General features: G+C 40.1%; 2 protein-coding genes, 1 long non-coding RNA gene and 1 other non-coding gene across 9 annotated transcripts; 2 read left to right on the top strand and 2 right to left on the bottom strand.

Moving 5' to 3' along the window:
• Positions 1 to 864: 864 nt before the first annotated feature.
• On the bottom strand, positions 865 to 3,156 carry LOC135594046 (patellin-4-like). The gene is made up of 4 exons (XM_065084463.1): positions 1,810 to 3,156; positions 1,571 to 1,695; positions 1,345 to 1,489; positions 865 to 1,279 (listed from the first exon to the last, which is right to left on the bottom strand). Exons 1-4 carry the CDS (start codon positions 3,085 to 3,087, stop codon positions 1,028 to 1,030), a joined length of 1,800 nt encoding a protein of 599 aa, XP_064940535.1. The 5' UTR covers positions 3,088 to 3,156; the 3' UTR covers positions 865 to 1,027.
• Positions 3,157 to 3,829: 673 nt separating this feature from the next.
• Positions 3,830 to 17,215, bottom strand: LOC135594043 (twinkle homolog protein, chloroplastic/mitochondrial-like). Of its 6 annotated transcripts, XM_065084457.1 has the most exons (22): positions 16,895 to 17,215; positions 16,654 to 16,781; positions 15,123 to 15,178; positions 14,945 to 15,002; positions 14,734 to 14,844; positions 14,079 to 14,162; positions 13,878 to 13,958; positions 13,703 to 13,768; positions 13,482 to 13,595; positions 11,147 to 11,194; positions 10,953 to 11,038; positions 10,729 to 10,789; positions 9,972 to 10,154; positions 7,788 to 7,919; positions 7,657 to 7,718; positions 5,663 to 5,746; positions 5,341 to 5,472; positions 5,154 to 5,250; positions 4,944 to 5,078; positions 4,805 to 4,872; positions 4,383 to 4,460; positions 3,830 to 4,297 (listed from the first exon to the last, which is right to left on the bottom strand). In XM_065084457.1, exons 1-22 carry the CDS (start codon positions 17,139 to 17,141, stop codon positions 4,249 to 4,251), a joined length of 2,160 nt encoding a protein of 719 aa, XP_064940529.1. In that variant the 5' UTR covers positions 17,142 to 17,215; the 3' UTR covers positions 3,830 to 4,248. The 6 variants fall into 6 exon arrangements, 5 of the variants coding, with proteins under 5 accessions (XP_064940529.1, XP_064940530.1, XP_064940531.1 ...); XM_065084458.1 differs by lacking the exon at positions 4,383 to 4,460; XM_065084456.1 differs by lacking the exon at positions 3,830 to 4,297 and having other exon boundaries at positions 4,304 to 4,460.
• A 136-nt stretch (positions 17,216 to 17,351) lies between these two features.
• Positions 17,352 to 20,907, top strand: LOC135594045 (uncharacterized). The gene is made up of 2 exons (XR_010479974.1): positions 17,352 to 18,002; positions 20,436 to 20,907. It is a non-coding gene; the product is annotated as an uncharacterized LOC135594045 (long non-coding RNA).
• LOC135594547 (U6 spliceosomal RNA) lies at positions 19,068 to 19,171 on the top strand. Its single transcript, XR_010480101.1, has one exon. It is a non-coding gene; the product is annotated as a U6 spliceosomal RNA (small nuclear RNA).
• Positions 20,908 to 21,065: the final 158 nt, after the last annotated feature.

Below are 21,065 nucleotides of genomic sequence, written 5' to 3'. Positions count from 1 at the left end.
TATATGTATATATGTATATATATATATATATATACATATATACATATATACATATATATACACACACATATATATATATATAATTCGATTCAGTTCGGACCCTATATCTCGTTCTCCAACCATCGAAACCCTAATTTTAAGATCATTGTTGAGCTGCGGAGGCGACGCTCGACGATGAGGGAGATGATGCACGTCCAGGGATGCAGAGCGGGAACTAATTGGGGGGCAAAGTTCTGGGAGGTGATCTACAACGAGTATGGGATCGACGGCAGCGGCAGGTACATTGGCGACTCCGACCTTACAGCTTGAGCGGATCGACATCTATTACAGCGAGGCAAGCAGAGGCCGATGTGCTCCGTCCGTCACTCTGGCGGTGCTCATGGATCTTAAGCCCGACACCACCTACTCGAGGAGAACTGCAGATCTTGATGTTTCTTAGGGCCGGCCCATGACCAAGTATGCGCTCTCTCTCTCTCTCTCTCTCTCGTTCTCTGCATTCTTCTAGCTCGTTATAAACGATTTGATTTTTGAATATATTGATTGGAAGATTTTAATTTGTATATGTCCTAACTTTGATGTTTCGAATTTTTCTTCTTCAAGTTGATGAAGAATCGGAGCAGAGTTACATCAGCTCACAGACGAAGACCACCAGCTCGACAGCCAATCGATTGCTTCGCCAAGACCGGTTGACCAAAGTTATGCTCTTCCGTTGCGGTATGACCGACCGATTGATTGCTCTCTATCTTCTTCCGGAATTATTGATTTACTGTGCTTAGTAATTATTATTTTCGAAGAATAAAAAATAAAGTCTCTTTGACTTAATATTGATTGACATTATTAACATTGGAACTAAATTTGGAGGTATTGTTATTATTATTACGCCTATTTTGAAATAACAATGCATTCTTTTTTGAACGAATTATACGATAATAAATAATATATAAATAAATAACAAATTTCTAGTATCCTTCCTAAAATTACTGCATCTCCGCCACGAGTAGGGATTCATGGAGTTCGTCGTTGGTTCTCAACAGCTCTTCTTGATCTTGTAGCGATACAACGCTTTCTTCTTCCAGAATGAGTTGTTCTCGATCGTCAGCACGACCTTGCCGGGCTCGCTGTTACGGAACGAGTTCCGAACTGGCAACTCCGCCGCCGCCATCTTCTTGCTCTTCCGAACGACGATGGTGTAGGATCCCTCGTCGGTGGGCACGAACTCCTCCTTGTAGCTCACCTCCCATCCCAGAACACTCAGGTCCCAGTAGATCGTCGTCCCACCCTGTTTAACACGATGTTATCAGCCCGAGAGATTCGATCCATGAGCACAGCAACAAAAAGTGTTACCTCAGGAGCAGGGATCTCGAGGGTCTCGGTGGAGTTAGATTTGACGATGACCTCCGAAACCCCGCCGTCTTCTGCTGAGAACTCGGTGTCGTCGTCGCGCTTCAGACCGCCGTATCTGACGGGGACAGCTTCGGCAGGGACGTACCTGGAGAAGGCGGCGATGCTTGTGCTGTTTAGTGCCAAGGAGATGTGATCGTCGTCGGACGAATTCCAGATTATTCCTTACCTGAGAAGAGTTTCTGCGACCTTTGCGGGACGAGCGAAGACGAACTTGCTCCTGGTTCGTTGGGTCAAGAAAGGAGAGATCAGAGCGTGGAATGCGTAGTACCAGAAAGGAACATTGATGAAGATCTGCAATCAGGACAGTGAAGAAGAAGAAGAAGAAGAACCAACAACAGGAAGCGATTAATCTCTCTAAAGATTGCTTTTTTACGGGATCAAACTGGGAATGGCGATGGCACTCACATTTCTTGCGACGAGTTCCGGGTAGTTGTCCTGAAGCAGCTGCACGACCTGCTTCATGGTGGTGCGAAGCTCCTTCTTGGACGGGCCCGGCGAGTTGTTGAGGTCGGTGATCTGCAGCAGTGAGGCGACCCCGCCGGGCTTGAAGTCGAGCGTCTTGATCCCCTTCTCCATCAGCTGCACTCTCCACCTCTGGAACCTCTCCCTCCCTTGCTCCGACCCAAAGGTCTCCTGGTACAGCTTGTCGTTCTGGAACACGCCCGGCATGTTGTAGCACACCGGATGCCGCTCCCGGTCGACGCCGTCCATGTAGCACGCCGCCACAAAATCGACTCCCAGCGACTCCTCGTCCAGAATGGAGTCGATGCGGAACTGCTTCCTCCATACCAGTACGTTCCGCAGCATCTCGAATGCATCCTTCACCTTGAAATCGCGGGCGCGGAGGAACTTTAGGAGGATCACGTCGGCGCGTTCCGAGCCTTTGCTCGGCAGGAGGGGCACGCCCCAGAGGGTGGCCTCCTTGTCGCTGTCTCCGACATTCTTGGCCTCGGACGCCGCAGTCGCGATGACCTTCTCCTCCAAAGGCGCCGCCTTTTCTTCCGCTTTCACATCCGCCGTTTGGTCAAGCTTCGCCTTTTCGCCTTCTTCCCCTTCTTCTCGGGTTTCAGGATCGACCTTCTCTTTCTCTTCCTCCTCCTTCGCTTGACGAGGTATCGCCTTTTCACCTTCTCCGCATTCTTTCTCCTTGACCTCTTCCTCCTCCTCCTTCCCTCGATCAAGCTTCGCCTGTTCACCTTCCCCGCCTCCCTGGGCTTCAGGATCGGCCTTTTCTTTCTCCGTGACCTCTTCCTTCTTCTCCTTGGTTTGATCAAGCATCGCCGTTTCACCTTCCCCGCCTTCTCGGGTTTCAGGATCGGTCTTGCCTTTCTCCTCGGCCACTTCCTTCTTCTCCATCGGCTTCTGCTCCTCTTGCTTCTCGAGGAGTAGCTTGCCCTCGAGGATGGCCTCCTCGACCTTGGCTCTGAGCTCGATGAGCGCCTTCTTCTCGGCCTCCTTCAGGTCCGACAAGAAGTTGCTCTCCTCCCTGAAAGAGGAGCACTTCTCGACGGAAGGATGGTCCGAGGACGGCGGTTCCGGCATTTTCTTCTCCTCCACGTCGGCGACCACCTTGGTATCCACTTCTGTTTTCCTCTCGTCGCCATCGGCGGCGGCCGCAACTTTCTCTTCGACGGGATCCGCGGCCGTCGGGGCTCCGGCATCGGAACTCACCTCGTAAGTCATGGTGCACGCCGGATGGGACGGCAGCTTCACGATCGCAACGGGGGATACGAGGGAGAGAGCAGACGAGGAAAGCCACCACAACGACAGGGAGAGACGGATGGTTTCTTATTTATTATGCTCCGTTCGCTCGTTGCCGACAGAAGAGGGAGAACGATTACTAATATAAATAATATTAAAAACGGCTCTCTCTCTCTCTCTCTCTCTCCAACGGCTATTTTGTTTCCTTCGAGGGACCCGAATGGAAAGGGTGGAAAAAGCCAATGAAATGACGCCACCTCAGGGAGCCGTTGTCCTCGATTCCCGGATGTTATTATTCTTCGGTACCCGCTGGCGGCCAACCCCGTCTGGCGATTGTAAGACTAAGCGTCCGGCTATTGTGGGGCCTGGAGTCGTTTGTGAGACGATGCGATCGGGTAGAACGGGAGGGTACGGAAGTTTGGATTCCTATGGAGGTGGGTATTGGCTGGAGAAGCGCGTTTTGGGGGGGTAGGGGTGGCGAAGATCCGTGGACCCCACAGGCGGCGTGCGACGGAGGGTTGACCGCCTCCCGGCAACAAGTTTTGGGAGGTTGACCGTTCTCGGATAGATTATAGACAGAAAATTGACAGCATAAAAGAGGTGGAAAAGCAGCAACGGTTCGAATCAAAAAGAAAAAGGACGACTCGAAGATGTCTCGAGATTGGATCTGCCATCGGATGCTCGATGAGCCAATAGATTCTTCTTCACATCATCGTTAGGCAACTGGAGGAAGATCATAAACATGCATTACCACCACTCGAGGCAATCACATAAAAGTGTTCATCAAATACAAGTGGATCTCTCAGTTTCACCTGTACATTTCACAAGACTCGGAAGCTATCATGTTACATTGCAATCTATGTATCATCAAACATATCACGTTACACATGAGAACACATGTCATTTAATGCGCCTAACAACAGGGTTTCATCTTCCAAACGGTGGACAGCCACCAAATATTTTACAGCCGAACAAGTAGACCACTGCCCGTCCGGAAACAGTGAGCAGCCCCTAATGGTTGATTGGGGCTCCGAAACTGTTCTCCGTTCTGGCGCTCTAGCTACAGCTTGGACCTCAAAACTTGATCATCCGATATCTGTGTACGAATGCAGTGTCACAGAGGCAACTCATCTACGTTGCTTCCTAATTGTTATAGCCCCCGTAATGCCAATCCTCGAATTTTCCTGTGGTTCTGCGAAAAATAAAAAAAAGACTGCAGTTAGCAACAGCTGTCGATTAAAATTCCCAATTGAGGTTTTTGGATAGTGAAAACACACAAAGATGTATCATGGTCAGAGTCGCTCATGCTTCGACTTGCTACCGTAATGCAAGGAGAAGCATTGCAAGTTTCCATTCTACATGTACACACATTGATCAGCCAGAAACATATAATAGTAGGTCATACAAGAAAGCTTCGTCATCTACCACTCTTCACTTCGTTGTTAACATCACTTTAACATGAGTTTTTAACATATTAATACAAGGCAAATGGTAGATGACAAAGACCCATACTAAAGTAGAAGAATAAGATGTGGACTGAAACAATAATGGACCTTCCTGGGCTACAAGCAACCATTTTAGTGTAACCAAGTTAAAATATCTAAAAAAGAATAGTAGGTATTTTAAGAACTTCAAGGTAACAGGATTTTGACAGAACATAGTGGGCAATAAATGATTCATAAGCATAATAGAAATATACTGATTATATGAGAGGAAAGCATCTCCGATTCTCCCAGAGATCTTGTTTCGCACCTTCCGCACACAAACCTAAATATATGCAAAAATAAATTAAAAATGGAAAATAGAAACTAATGGACTGCAAAGGAAGACAAGTGAACCTGAACACGATCAAGGGGGCCAGCATTTGGATTCCGATTTCGATGAATGACAATTCCATTGTCACATTTATTTATAAAATGTGCACTTCCACTAATATCGTACAGATTAGGGGGATAACCCCTCCAGTTTTGTAGCTGAAGACATGTTTACATTAAGAAGATGATAGAAGCAGAACATTAATAGATTATAGGATACATTAGAAGGTATACCTGTCTTGGATGTGCCACAAACCATACATGACAAGCGTGGTGCTGAGCAAAGCGCTTGATCTTAGTAAGCATATGGCTCACATACTCCGTTTCTGTTCTGTTACCAGAAATGTTAAACCAAATAGAGTAGATTTACATGGCAGGAAACAGTTTATGTGAACAAAAATGTAGTTGAAGAATCACTCACTGATTTGAAGAACGTTGGTGATCAAGTTCGTTGTATGGATCAATAACAAGTCCGCGAATGCCATATCGAACAACTGCAGACTTGGCAAGTTCAAGTACCCAATCGATAGATGGAAAGGAGTCATCCTCACACCTATCCATGATCCAAAATACCAATCAATCAAGAAACGATACACCAATGAGGTTTATGCATACTCAAACATATCTAGAACACTTATGTAATCTGGACCAGATATATGAGAATATAAAGCGTTATGCATTTAAAAAATAAGATTAACAAAACTTGTCTGATAAACCAAACATGGTGACATGTAATAACTCACCGAATTAGATAAAATGTATCATCAAGCCATTTCTTTCCTTCTTCTAACTCCCGCACACTCATACGCTCGGTAGATTCAGCATATCTTGCCACAGCCATAAACATAATAATTTACTTTAGGAAAAATATAACAAAGAACCTTATGAACTAACAAGCAACTAAATTAGCAAAGGAAACAATTATTGGGAATCTAGATATCCGACAGAGAAAAGCTGGTACAAAAGACAGTTATCATACCAGCTAAAGTTTAAATCAGACAACTTAAAAAAAAATAGAAAAAGCAAAAAAAAAAAAAAGAGAGAGCACATGTTCACTTAGCAAAGAACAAATTGACAGCATGGTTGTTTAATTAATTAGTCCTGACTAGACTTCGATCATCTACGATTTGGTATACCAATAGGCAAGAAAAGAAAAAAAAATAAAGGTTTAACAAAAATGAACAAATGTAAACAAACAAAAGGCAACAAAACGGAAAAAAAAAGAAAAATATTAAAGTGCACTTCATCAACATGAGAATGTTCCAGATCAAAAATTTAAATCTCAATACACTACCAACAATAGTAACAGGTGAGAATAGTACAATACCAGTATACTGAATGGTGAACCAATCATATAGTCTCATATCATTCAAAATTAATAATAAAAAAATCATATTAATAGGTACCAATCTAAATAGTTTTGTACCGGTCAGACAAGTTGAACTAATAAATAGTGGCCTGTATTGACCAGTACAATCAGGATTGATTCCTTGTTCCACATCCTCTTTTCCTCATTTTTCACACATGGGGACAAGTACAAAAAAAGACATTATCTGGAAGTAACATTCAGAATTTCTATCGACTCATGGATCCTATGACAGTAATGTGTTTCACAATGTTTTTCATTTTTGGAAAAATTTAGGAGAGAGGAGTTACTAAAAAAAGCCAAACTAGAATGTGTGTGTGTATATACATAGATGTAATGTTACCTTTACATATAGATGAGTTGTTTCCATGAGTTTTGAACCATGATCATCCAGATTACCAGCGAGCAACATCACCATTACACCAATGCCCACCCCCTCACTAAGCAGGTGTATGCTTTGAGTAAATTAACTCAATACTAACTTGATTATTATTAAATAAACAAAATATTAGACAATAAGAAAGTCAATTTAATTTTGGCCCGACACTCAATAATCCACTGCATCCTTACAGCTATTTCACAATTTGGTGTCATGTTAAATTTCCATTGCAGCCAGGACAGGCAAACTGTATCTTTTTTCTTGAATCTTAAAATGGTACAAATAAGAATTGCTGCCTCTCACAAGTACTCTAAGAAAAGGTCTTAAAGATATGCAGAACTTTAAGAAATTTAGCTACAATCCAAAGACAGCCAAAATTCCAAGAAAAGGTCTGAATAAAGATGAGAAAACGATAATATCTCCATGCATGAATACTTTCATCATTATGCAAGTAGAAACAAAGTGTCAATCAATTTTGTGTCGATCGGATCTTTATTCTGTGAATCAATAAGCTTGGATTCATCATGCAATTCCTGTGGATACTCCCACCCTCAGACATGCATATGAGATCATATAAGTTGACTAGACTACTAGAAATAACATCAGGCCTATATAAGTCATTTTCCTTCAAAGCCTACAAACTTGTAACCTCAGTGCCCACATGAATTTATAGAACTTGAGTTTTCAACCCAAAACAGTCTTTACTCTTTAAGTTCCAATGCACTTCCAGCGATGTATTAGGCTTTAACCAAATGCCAAATAAAGATGAGTACTTCTCTGAGCAGCAATTATGATCTGGTTCATAGCTCAGAGAGCAATAAGAAACTTGAAGAACTTGACTATTTCAGTCAACTGCAGGAGCAACAAGAGAGAAAATTTTTCATATTTTTCTTTTTGTTGCCAATAATTTCAACAAAACTTTCATTCATAATTCAATATGATGAACCAAAGTTACCAGTGGACAGACACACATGATATGAAAGGTTTTATACCTTGAATTAATGAATGGTTTATTTATGTGCTTTTCCAAAAGCTTCCTTGCATGATCCCGAACCTAAAGACCAATATCTTCAACAATCTTGATATAATCACAAGGTCGAACTAGAAGATTCACAAATCAGACCTTGTTTTCCATAGAGCAGAGTAAAAATTTCCATTTATGGGCTTTATTGATATTACATAACAGGGCATCAATCCACTCGCTTTTGCCTGAATTAGGAACACCTGTTATCACAGTCAACTCTCCAGGCACGACCTGCTCAAGGAAAAAATAATAGCATGCAAAGATATAAAACTGCACACAAGTCTTGCAAAAAGATTATGAACAAATTTCAGACTTGTAAATAATCATATTCTAACATTTCTTTACAGATTTCAAAGTAATTAACAACTTGGATATATCAAATACCTCTTTAATTACAAGAAAGCTCAGAAAATAAAAGATAAAAGCAAACACCAGACTGCCAGATCAAATTTAGTTGGCTTTCAAATAGCTTTATAGATTGGAATTCAGTAGAAATCTAACTTCACTAGGATAAAAATTAAAAAAAGGTGAAATTAACATAATCCTGCCACATAGAAATCAATGATGAGATTAGAAATATCTCATCCTAGAATTAGAGAGCCAGCAATCTAAAAATCCATACAGATAAAAAGGATTTTATAAATATATAAAAAATATGGCTGTTGTTGTTGTTGCATAAAAAATCTATTTCAGGATTGAGTAGGCTGAAAAGAGACAAATAAAACAAAAACTACCATCTAAAAAATCAGGATTAACAAAATCCTTCCAGAAGCATTAAAAATTTTCTAAACAGACATTCTCAATTAGATTTCTCCAGCATCTAAAAGTACGTCTCCGAGAATGGACAGACTAATTAAAAAATAATGACTATAAGAATCCTAAATATATGAAAAAGTCGAGATTAGACAGACTTTAGTACTTTATCTGACGATTTTGGTAAGCTAGGAGGAAAGTCAGATTATATCTAAAGTCACACGTTTTAATCATAAATTGGATTCAATATGGATGGATTTAATCTATAACAGAACAATAAATCCAGTAGTAAGTCATTGTGACAGTATGGACAAAATTTATATCTTTTTACCAATTGCTTACTTGCTTGTTAACAAATAATTAACACAAACTTCCTTATATTTATTCTTATTTTGTTAAATGGTTGTACTCTAACCATAACATGAATTGCATTTTACATTAGACCCAGAGTTTGGCCATGTCTGCCTTAGCACCATGACAAGGACCTTTTTTTCTGGTTAAGCAATATCATTTTACAAATGTTGGCTTCCACATTTAACCCTCATGAGTCATAACAGGTGCCATGCAAATCAAGATACCATGAAACAGCTGATCTCATTTTCAGATGCTAGGTCATCTCTGTAGCAGTGATAAAGAAGAAAAGAGGGAAAATAAAGAACAAGATATGTGATTCACAAGAGATTTTCACTACATTCTCATGAACCTCAAACACTTGTTTAAGGTTGCTCTTGTTTTGATTGATCGATATCCAGCCACAAAATAAAGCATCGAAATCTTGTCAAACTTTCAAGGTAGTTATCAACTAAATTGTAGTGTCTAAAATACTAATCCAGTGTAGTTACACACATTTAAATAATATGGAGATCATAAAATCATACCAAGGTAAAGTTATTGCAAGAAGAAAGCACAAATTAGTATGAACCCTCATGATGATCATGGCTACCCAGCACATAATTTCCTGGATTTACTCTATAACACAACAATAAATCCAGTATAATGCATCGCATTTGGTCAATTTCCTGGATTTACTTGCACATGCTTGGCAGTTGGCACAAGGTGTAGCAATCAAATCATACCAGTATTTTGACAAGTGCGGTGATGCTTTTCACCCATAATGTTCAATGAAAGTTTATATATATAATTTACATATATATGGTGGTAAATTAAAGGAAATAGTTGGATGGATCAATGTTACTAGAAAATTATAAAGAAACAAAGTTTGTTTGCAAAATACAGTTCACTTAAACTAGAATATTATGCACCCAGTATGATCTTTCACCAAGATAAGTTTTGGAATCCTCTATTAGTAAAATACCCCATATAATTGGATACAATGCAATTAGCAGCTACCTAGAAACAAAATACAAAGTGATTAATGGCTATACATCGCTGACATGTGCAGCACTGAATATACCAGTCTTAAATGAACACTCTAAAGGGCAAAGGAAACCATCACATTTAAGAAAACGATCTTATCTGCATAATCTCAAATAAGGAAACACGAATAAATTATGTAGGTTAAATTCTTACATTGTATAATTCATCTAAAGCTCTCCAACCAGTAGAAACACCAAGCTCAAATCCATGACTCCGGTGATAATATGAATCAACTTCATTGAAGAAATTACTGAAGTGAGATAGGCCCATTATAGGAAACAATTCAGCATTCTCAATAACTTTCCTCAGTTCATCTGGTCCAATATACATCAAAACCTGAAGAAAAGAATACAATATAAGTTTAGACAACAAGATAGAAAAGCCACGCAGTCAAGTTTCCATTTGCCTGTAGGAATAATCTGATACTACTCGTCAGCACCCTTTACTTGGCGTACATACTCCATAAAAGAGGGCAGTACCTATAGAGGACTCCTTGGATAGAAGGAATAATGTTTGGCCAAACATATGGACATGCATGAATGCACAATGCATTCACACGCACAGACAAAGTTCCTTAGTCCTACCATTTAAAATAAATGACAAAGTAGACATGGATAGATCAACACCATAAAAAATGACATAGAATGCCTGGTGTGCCCAAAAAAATTACACTTGTAATGATTTTTGTAAAAAAATAGATTATGCAAATTATTTGGTAAGCATGCACCACCCAAACCAGGTCTCAAGGTTTGTGCAGCTTCGAATTTTAGATTTTTTTTTCAGTAAATTCCAATCAAGAAGGAAATTGAGTTTATGCCACTAATCAATACTGATGCCGATCCTGATCTGGAACCTTTAGAACAAAGTAGCCAACATAACAGAGGCAACAGTTCAAACAGTCAAAACAAACCTCATTAGCATCTTTGCAAAGTTTGGTAGCATTTTTCTTCGGCCACGTCACCCTCCAGCACCTATTTGTTTATCCAAATGATGAAAAGGTATCAAGTAATTCTTATGTTTATAAGCTAAATTATAACACATATAGACACAACTAAAGAATCATCAATCCTGACTGGCAAACATGAGAATACAGATTGACATCCATGCCTAAATGATGATGGTGAGAGACCAAACCTTTCTTTACCAAGGCGACGTGCTAATTCTTCTGCTAAAGCTTGGCCAGTGCTGTCTGCATCTGTTGCTAATATTATCCGAGATGCCTGAGAGATTTATCCAGGACATTTCAATTCAAATCAGCTAAGCAATTTACAAGTATCCTATTGAGGACAAGAGCAAAGCTAACTTGTTTTAAACATTAAGATACCGACCTTTTCTAGGTACTCTATGCAGTTCCACAAGTACTGGAACTCAGTGTTCTAGCTTTGTGAAGAACATTGCAAAAAATGTTAGATCTGACATATTATCCGAAATAAAAATCCAATGAAACCATAATACAAAAGAGCTTAAAACACCCAAAAATTCAAACAGATGAAAAGTACTCTGATCAGAAAGAAAAACAATTAATTTTCAAAATAATGTGACAATATAAATAAAATTTTTGATGTCCTGAAAATTGTGAGACAAACCTAAATTCCCATTGTATATGCAAGTCAGCGAAACATCAACATTGATGTTTAACTTTGATTAGCTCTACAGAACATTAAGACATTGCAATCCTTCTCAAAATATTAGACATGCGCCCAATGTATAAGGCTTCCCCTAAGTGGGTCTATGAGGGTCCATATACACAGACTTACCCATGTAAACAAAGATGTTTCCATGACGGGAACTTTGGTCACCCAGATCACAAAAAGGCTAACTTAACCTGATGCTATAAAGACTCACTCTCAAGCCTTCTGTCTTAGCTGTATCTAATGATCAAATACCAGTCAAAAGAGGACCCTAAAGTAACTAGATGATCAGAAGCTTGATGATATACAATGGCTATCTTAGAGGCTGTTTAAGTCCTGAGAAGATAAGTATGTATCTAACAAAATAAATCGGCACTAAGAGTCTCCAATGGTCAGAATAAGTGGGTATTTGAGACAAGCATGGATCAAGATGCAATAATACTAGGGCGCAAAGAGCTCCAGCTCCAAAACAACACCAGCACAAGTGTACATTATGCCATGCCCACATGTAAACCAAGCACATGCAAGGATATATGATAACTGCAAGTCCACCAGCCATCCCAAGACCAATCACAAAAATGTGAACCACTTTAAAGTTTACCTTTAGTTCCTCCCCGTTTTACTTGAATTAAAAGCTTGAATTGGCTGAACTTCAACTCCATAACCATGCTTGGTATAAATTCATCAGGACATTATGGCTTGCTTTTATGGTATAAACCACACCATATTGCCTATTAGCTAAGTTAGTATAATGGACCTAAACCCAACTCATTTACAGTGTCTCTTCAATACCTGCTAATTTTAGCAGGTTTGAAAACTCTTGATCAGTTCGGCTCAAACCCTGCTCACTTTTAATCATTAACATCTCAGAAAAAAGGGAATGGTGGACACACACACACACATACCTCATACTACAATATAATTCTGGCATGGATGACGCTCATCCAAGCCCCTCATATGGAGGAAATGGTTTGATCCAACGAGAAACATCCACGATAATGTAAAAAACATTTACAAAGTGAAACAAGTTCCCCTGCCTCCTTATAAGATATAGCATGGTATCTGAGCAAGATTACCATTCCCAAGAATGAAAGTACTAGGAAAATACGAACTGACCACCTAGTTCCACATCATAAAACACCTATGTGCACAAAAAAGTAATATCTCATGTTATTTTACCTCATCCCATATTCAGTCTCTCCTCAATCTTGGAAAAACCAAGACCTTTTCTAACTTTACCTGTTTGTCAACAGTACTTCCATTTATGGTGGTCGTCATGTGTTTGTAACAACTAATAAGGGCAGAATACGTTTAATCCCATGAGCATGAGTGTACCGTTGGAAGACAAGCTTAAAGCAGCAAATAACCAACATACAAAAATCAGAATCTAAAGAATTACACAAAATTAAACAAGATTCTTTTCCGATGTTTCTAGTGCTTGAACCTTTTTGTTTTCATTTTTCTTTTGCCTGTCCCATCCCTGGCAGGGAAAGTACATTGCCATAAATCTTTATAAGTAACATAAACATGGGCATCATTCCTAATGTTATGCAATCAGGAAAGAATTCAGACATGCTAAACCATTAGATATAAGGCACCAACACATGCAAGTAGAGTTTGAGTCAAGGAGTGTGCAGAGTCATTTTCAATCAAAGATACTACCTATATGTGAAGCACAAGAGATTTGATGTGAGCTTACTTTTGCACACAAAGAGATGAAAAGTTGGGAAGGATTAATTAGAGAAAACAACTTCAATAATGTAACAACAAAAGATTAAAAGTAACATATCAAGTGTTGCCTGTTTGATTTGACATCATCCTCCAAAAAAAAGAAAACACCAAAGGTTGCAAGCTTAGGATTTGTAAATGTAGTTAAAGCCTTAACGAATGATGATTGCTCATAAAGGTAAAACAATTAAACAAGCTACAATACAAAAATTTAAGAAGGCAAAAAAATTTCTAGTCTTGCATTAGTATCAGAGAATTCAAAAACCTAAGAAAGATCACTTTTAGTTTCAAGTCTGGTTAAGACCTCATCCTCAGCAGGTAGCTCTTTGGAGGATTGTTCAGGTAGTCCATAAGGTACGCTAATACAATTGGGGAAACCAGCCTCCTCCATAGAGAGCTTATCTATTTCACCATTGACCTGCATTAACAGAAGAAATAAAGAAGAGACTAAACAACGAGGGATATAAGAAAGAATCTGACTAAACAAAAATGTACAAATATATCTATAACAGTTAAAAGACTTACAATTATAACATCGCTAGCTTGCTTTATGTCATCAAGTCCATAAAAAATATGTTCCGTGCCTGTTTCCTGGTAGATGGAAAGAAAGAACATTATGTAAATAGCAAGACAGATTATATGTGTATTTCATGAAAAAAAGACTACGATTATTTTTAAGCTAACAAGACACTGCATAAACCTGCCAACATTCTTTGGAGGATGCAAGGTATTTGCAGCTTACTAGAGCTGCATTTCTCCTGTAAGTAAAAGCAATAACGATCTGTGCGGGATACAACCAAATTAGGAGAGCAACTAGTACAGGATACTTCAATCACTATCATGATAGGTAAAAAGGAGCCTGCCATCAAGATAAGCAACTACGGAAACTCTGCAATCAAACCTGATCATCATGTTTACACTGCATGATGCCATTTCGTTCAAGAGTTTTTGCTGATATCGATCTTTCTGCGAAGTATGCAATAAGCTGAAACGTAAATGCAGGAGAATGTAATTTAACTTTAACTGTCAACTCCATGATGATATACTTAACAATAACAACAACGTACTACTGTATCAGAGGGATCATTGTACCTAAATTTCATTATCATAAGAGATCCTCAAAAGTCAAAACTATGCAGTTCAAAGTAAAGGTAGAAGGCAAGAAAAGCACCAAAAAAGTTACAGAAGCACTTATTGGATTACCAAAAGTGACCCCAAGCGGAACAAAAAGGCAGAAGCCAAAAATTGTTGCCAGTATAACTATTAAGATTTAACTCTTCCATTAGCATTGAAAAATACTAGGTACTTGTTTTAGCAGTAACATTAAAAAGTAGAAGATTAAGCGTCATAGGTATGAAACTAATGATGGTTCACTTTTGTGCACGTCAGGAGAAACAAACATGGAAGAGAAAAGTCTACACATCTTATCAGAATCATCTGATGAACCTGAAGCTACATAACAAATTATAAAAATGAGTTCGAAAAAATATAAAACAATATGTCAAAAAAATACATAATAATCATGATGACAGTCCTGACAAAGTTAAACTATGCACCTCTGTACATAATGGCTCTAGCTGAAGATCAATTTCAGTGATTACTCTGTAATCGTTAAGTTTCAAAGTTTGTCTTGTTTTGGCATAGCCTATCTTGCACTCCTCAAAAGCCTGCAAGTAAACAGTGACAGATAACAGCCAAAAAGTGGAGTTCCAATTGCGATGCTTAATGGTGGTAGTCATATATGTATTTGCTGAAAAATGATAATACCCGTACGGAACCTCTCCATCCACATTTAGCTCTAAAACACATCCAAATTGCCAACTCTCTACAAGATTAAGAAGGAATGCCAAGAAAATAGAAAGCCAGATATAACACAGGAAGAGTGAAAGGTAAAAAAATTAAGGATGCCTGCTTTAGTGATTAAAATCAAAGATACGAAACTTACCCATCAACATTGATGAAAAAAGATAAGCACCTCTCCTTGGAACTTCCTCCTTGACACTAAAATTTCAACATTAGGAGGTTAAGTATACAAACAGGCATATCCATATAGCAAAATCTGCATGCCATGTTATTATATTAACTAGTTGCTTTCTTGCAAACATCTATTACATGTACATACACGCACAAGCCCACAAGTGCATGCACGACCAAACCCTCAAAAAAGCACAGCAAGTATTTGTGATTTTACAGCTGAAAGCAGATTACAATTGGACCAGTGAAAAAGTCATGTGACCTAAAATATCAAAAGATGCAAACAGCAAATATTAGATTTTAAAACATAAGCTTCATGTTATGTGGCAATGATATACAATGTCGAAGTACCATAATCGAATTTGATTAGCCACAACCCATACAATATCAGAATGTTTAAATATATATATATATATATATACACACACACATTATCAACCACCATCCACACATTGATAGAAATGAGTAAGATTCAGATACAAAGTTATGGTAAGGCAAAATTATGGGGTTGAAAAGTAACTTTATTCAGTAGCTTGAGTTAAATTTGATTGGTTAACTCGGCCTGAGCTGGTTTACAAGCTAAGCTAGACCAATTTCCTAAAAATGCATGCTTAATCCAGTCACTACGAGCCAATTTTGGAGCAGAAAAATAGCAGCCAAACTTCCACTATAGTGGCTGCCATAGTCCCAAACAACAATTAGTCTCTACCATATTGTAGCATATTTTGGGCCTTGCAAACACTCACTGTGGCCACCATGGCTGTTCTTCAAAATCACAAGCTGTTCTAAGCAAAATCAATCTGAAATCCACTGGAGCATATAAGTACTAATTTCCAATAGACATGGCCTGATCATCCGTCATAACTTGAGGAGACGCTAAAATCATCATTCGTTTGTTAGACAACTTGTCTTTCCTTCTCGAAAACTATGAGCCATCCACCTTTCCGAATCCGAGTTGGATAAAGCTTTTCCGGTTAAAGATTGTCCCGAAGGGTGTATTGGCTAGATTAGACTAAACATGTGCTAAGCTGGGCTGTCACAAGCTAATACCGGATCCTTTCCCATAGGGTAGAGTAAGGAGAGCTAACACAACAAGAAAATACAATCAGAAAGGTAAACTGAAAATGACGCAACATTGGTACAAAAAAAAACAAGGGCGTGCGCCAAACTTGAAACTTATTAATTTCATGTACCCCAGAAGTTGAACCGCAATAAGGGTGGTTTGAGTCAGCGTTGCAGTGTAGCAAACAAAATATAGATTTCCTACACATTTCATGACATGATATGTCTGATGAATTTTCTTTCGTCAAGAAACTAGTTTCTACTTATCACAAATGCCATCGTTGATACCAATTCTAATTTTTTGAGCCAGAAAAGCCAATTGTTGTAAACATTAACACAGAAACGGGGGAATCCTATGATTGTCAAGAATACTAAGGGGAAGTTAATACCAAGAATAGGATGGACGAATGAATGTTGGATGAAAGGGGTAAAAGAGGCACCTTTGGGCATAAATTTCGACAATACTTCCCGGGCTTGACACTACCACACCGAATTCCTTGTTCCTCCAACTTTGATTTCAAATAGTCGATCCGCTTGTCGACCGTAGGGTGGACTGCTGGCAGTGCACCTTCAACCGAACCATTAGAAAGCAATAGAATCATCTTACAAAGCCAGAGAAAAAAGAACCGAGAAAAGCCATGCACCAGAACGAAAAAAAGATTCGACCATAGAGATTCATACCAACATTCCGAGGCACGAGTGGACGGTAGGAATATGAACAAAAAGCAGAGGATTTCTGACAAAATGGGAGATTCTTGGAGACGGGACGCCGTGGGTTTGCAGAGCAGAGGTGGACGCAGAGACGGAGAAGGCGATGAGGGAGGAAAGGTGCAGGTGCGGGTGCCGAGGCGGAGCATCGCACGGGGAGGCACTCGAACCCGTCCATGAGGAGGGTTCGTAGAGAGCGGCAGGCGACTGAAGGGGGCATTACGTCAACGACCAGCCCTCGGCTCTCGTCGGCTAGACAGAGGGCGAAGAAGGATTTGTGAGATGGCAGTAGGGCCGGGTTTAATTAGGGTTTTATCTCCAGGGTCCGTGGGCATGTTAGCGGGTCGGATCGAATCCGAATCCAACAGGTTATCAATCCGGTCCCATAAATGTAAATATAAGTTATGCGTGCATACAAGCGGTTGTCTGCGACTCGAATCCTCATGAAAGCCAACAGCACAATGAATGTGATAAAAGAGTTGACTGCATGAGACGACAAAAAGGAAAAGGGATAAAAGAGTTGACTGCATTTGCTTTCGACCAATGGATGTGCATTATCCAACATTGAGATTAGGGTTTTGAGCTTCTATCAACTCCCATATGATCTCATGGCCAGTGCAGTGCCAACAGCACACCAACCTGTGCTCGCAAGACAAAGCGGTTTGGTTTAGATAGAGTTCCTCCTAATCAATCGATAGGCTCCTAAAATATGGTACAGCTCGATAACGTGCACGCAGTCGGCTTCACCTATTGGATTCGATCATTTGCCGATTCTGATAGTAGATCACATTGCCATTGGATTTTTGTTCTTCCTTCCGTTGGTGTTCTACCGAATCTTGGTTACTACTAGCGGGGGCGCATCAAAATTTGGATCCTTCTTGCTAGCAGATCTCAGCTCTGGCCAGAAAACCCTAGGGCGGATTCGAATTTAGGGTTCTTGCTCCCTTTTCCTTGTCTTTGTTGTTGCGATTTCAGATACTAGGGTTTTTATCTATGGCGGCGGCGATGGATGGGGAGGGTGGCGACTTGCAGGACCCGGGCGTCGGTGATGGGTTCGGAGGACAGGATGACGGCGTTGCAGGTGAGATCTTTCTCCTCTTTTTCTTCTGCCTTCGAATTTAGGTCTTTTTCTGGTGCTTCGGATTTGGTTTTGTGGGTTGATTTGGTGGAAGGATTGGATCTTGAGGACGGAGTCGTTCGGTAGGACTGGGTTAAAAGGGATGTGCGAGGCCGCTTCTTCGTTGAGTTTTGTGCTGGATCTTTTGCCTCAGGTGACCGGCTTCGGAGTGGCGGATCCATCTTTTATTTTAATGTCAAAATCACGAACTTCTTCTCTTATTCTTATCAAAAAGAGATGCATAAATGATCTTTTTTCTCTCCGAATGCTGATTCCTGTTTCTTTTTGTTTTTATGGTATTTGCTTTCTGATCTTGTTGGTGTGATTTTTCGTGGTTTGCACGGTCTCGAATTTAGAATTGAGCAGCTATCGAAATACTGGACACCGCGTCATGAAAACCTGACTTTTTGTATATAGTAAATAAAGTAGGCCAATTGTCTAAATTTAGAATATTTGTTTATGAGTAGGCTCGGTGTGTTAAGCAAGCTATACGTGAAGCAGTTATCCTGTACTATTAAGGATCTGATTGGCTTTCTATTTCGCCGTAGCCAATGCATCTATGTACTTTATTCCTGACTCGTAGAGTTGAATATGATGCTAATCCCTCGCGGCCCGTAGGCTCGCGAGGGATTATCTGCTTTGGGCGATAGATGTACTCGCACGATTTTATCCGTTCGGATAATGTGAGTTCCAAAAGGCGTCTCTGAGGATAAGAAAGACCTGGTGGACTTATGAGCCCTTGGTCCTCATACTCCTCAACCAATGTAGAACTAAATGGCCTTATCAGTGCTCCCACCCATAGGGGAGCCAAGAGCTCATAACCAAGGTGTACGGCTCGGAAGCGAGTTTGCTCGGCCGAGGTGCAGGTCTCGGGCCCTCCTTGTAGCACCAATCTGATAAGGGAACATTTGGTCGGCCTACCATTGGTGCAGCCCGTAGGCTCGCAAGGAATTGTCCGCTTTGGACGATGGGTGTACCCGTATGATTTTATCCTTTCGGAGCATGTGAGCTCCCAAACTTAGAGAAATGGTCTTTTCGGAAACATCCGATAAATTTGGGACAATATAGAGAATATTAGCATGCCCTCCTGCGGAAGGATGACACGCACAAATCGAGAAATGGTCCCTTATCATATTGGCGCTAGAAGGAGAGCCCGAGACTTGCATCTCGGCCGAGGAAACTCGCTCCCATGCCGTGCACCTTAGTTATGAGCCCTTGGCTCCCCTACGGGAGGGAGCACTGATAAGGTCATTTAGTCCCATATTGGTTGAGGAGTATGGGAACCAAGGGTTTATAAGTCCGCCAAGTCTCCCTTACCTTCAGAGACGCCTTTTGGAGCTCACATGCTTCGGAAGGACAAAATTGTACGGGTATGCCCATCGTCCAAAGTAGACAATTCCTCGCAAGCCCATAGGCCGCACCAATGGCCAGTCGATCAAATGATCCCTTATCAGATTAGCACTAGAAAGAGGGTCCGAGGCTTGCACCTCGGTCAAGTAAACTTACTCCGGAGCCGTGCACCTTGGTTATGAGCCCTTGGCTCCCCTATGGGAGGAAGCACTGATAAGACCGTTTAGTTTCACATTGGTTGAGGAGTATGAGAACCAAGGGCTCATAAGTGCGTTAGGTCTTCCTTACCTTTAGAGGTGTCTTTTAGAGCTCGTATGTTCCGAAAGGACAAAACCGTGCGAGTACGCCCATCGCCCAAATCGGATAATTCTTCGTGAGCCTACGGGCCGCACCAATGGCCGACCGACCAAATGGTCCCTTATTAAGTGTCATGGAGGAAGTTGAGTTAAGGGGTTTAGAACAAATTTTTCGGCATCATCTTTACTATTTTACAGATACAATGTCTGTTCTATTGTGTCTGGTAGCTTTCCCTTCTATTTACACCATCTTATTTGACTCATTTGACACCAACCTTAGTTCCTCTGTTAATGATGATGTTTTGAGATTGATGTTTCTGATGTTTATTCTTTCAAGCCTACTGCTCTTTCAACAGTATGCAGCTCTATAATACCATAATAGCATATCTCTATCATGTGAAGATTGGATACAGCTTGACCAATGTCGGACTAAGATTTATTATATATGTCAATTAGTACCATCACAATTAGCATCACTTTCTTGCTTCTAGTACTGTTCCCTCTTGACCTTTAATTTCTGTGAAGCAACTTTCCATCTTTCCAATCTAGTTATCTGTGGTTAATGTTCTTGCCTTCGGATATGCACAAATATGCTTGTTACCATATATCACTGGTACAGATGACACTGATATTGTTCATGAGTGTGTCACCTAAAGTGTTGGTTCATTTGAGGGCATTTTTTGCTCTGGCAATTAGAATAGAAGTGATTTATTGAGGCCATAATTTTAATGAAAATCTTATTGATTTGAAGGAGGAAGATCTGAGTGCCACATCTGATATTTATGAGCTTGCCAGTACCTTTTCCAAGGTTAGTTCTTTCTTTCTTTTACATATTTTATGTCTTATGTGAATAGATGCTTTTCCAGGAAGATGTTTTGAATCATCCATCGGGCTCTTTAGTCTCTACAGAATTGTTTGTTATAGTAAAGCCCTGCAGGCCGGTGAATCATTGGGATTTTTAATGATTGGAAAGTTACATGAATCCCTGAAACTGTGGAGTGACCACAAGACCTATGCATCATGTTAATCATGTTACTTTTTCTCTGTGCTGTTAAATGCTTGGGTATGCATCCATATCTGATTCGAATGAGCGGGATATTATTGGTATATTATTGGGCATAGTCTGATGCTTTTAACTTGCCTTAATATTGTTTTAAGTCTTGCCAAATGAACATATTTTAATCAAGGCTTAAGAATCAATAATTCCAACTATTGGCTTCTTAGATATTGCTTCACCCAAAAGTTGTAATTTCCTCAACATGTATTGTGGTTCATGAGTATTCCATATTTGTTGAGGTCATATCTGCTTGATGTTTAGATTGGATGTGACCTTTACACTTGGTATGCCAAACCCTGCGGATGGCCTCCTCGACCTTGGCTC

This window comes from Musa acuminata, chromosome BXJ1-9 (assembly GCF_036884655.1).
Source record: "Musa acuminata AAA Group cultivar baxijiao chromosome BXJ1-9, Cavendish_Baxijiao_AAA, whole genome shotgun sequence".
NCBI classification, from domain to species: Eukaryota; Viridiplantae; Streptophyta; class Magnoliopsida; order Zingiberales; family Musaceae; genus Musa; species Musa acuminata.
The sequence above is the reverse complement of the archived record's forward strand: the minus strand, read 5'-3'. Positions and strand labels throughout refer to the sequence as shown.

Coding starts and splice junctions, on each gene's coding strand:
- LOC135594043 (XM_065084456.1), bottom strand. CDS start 17,141: ATGCCCCCTTCAGTCGCCTGCCGCTCTCTACGAACCCTCCTCATGGAC. Junction 14,163..14,733: donor TAGAGCCATTATGTACAGAG/GTGCATAGTTTA, acceptor TTTACGTTTCAG/CTTATTGCATACTTCGCAGA. Junction 5,747..7,656: donor AAACCATTCATTAATTCAAG/GTATAAAACCTT, acceptor GGCTGTGGCAAG/ATATGCTGAATCTACCGAGC.
- LOC135594046 (XM_065084463.1), bottom strand. CDS start 3,087: ATGACTTACGAGGTGAGTTCCGATGCCGGAGCCCCGACGGCCGCGGAT. Junction 1,696..1,809: donor CGGAACTCGTCGCAAGAAAT/GTGAGTGCCATC, acceptor TCCTGATTGCAG/ATCTTCATCAATGTTCCTTT. Junction 1,490..1,570: donor GTCGCAGAAACTCTTCTCAG/GTAAGGAATAAT, acceptor CGCCTTCTCCAG/GTACGTCCCTGCCGAAGCTG.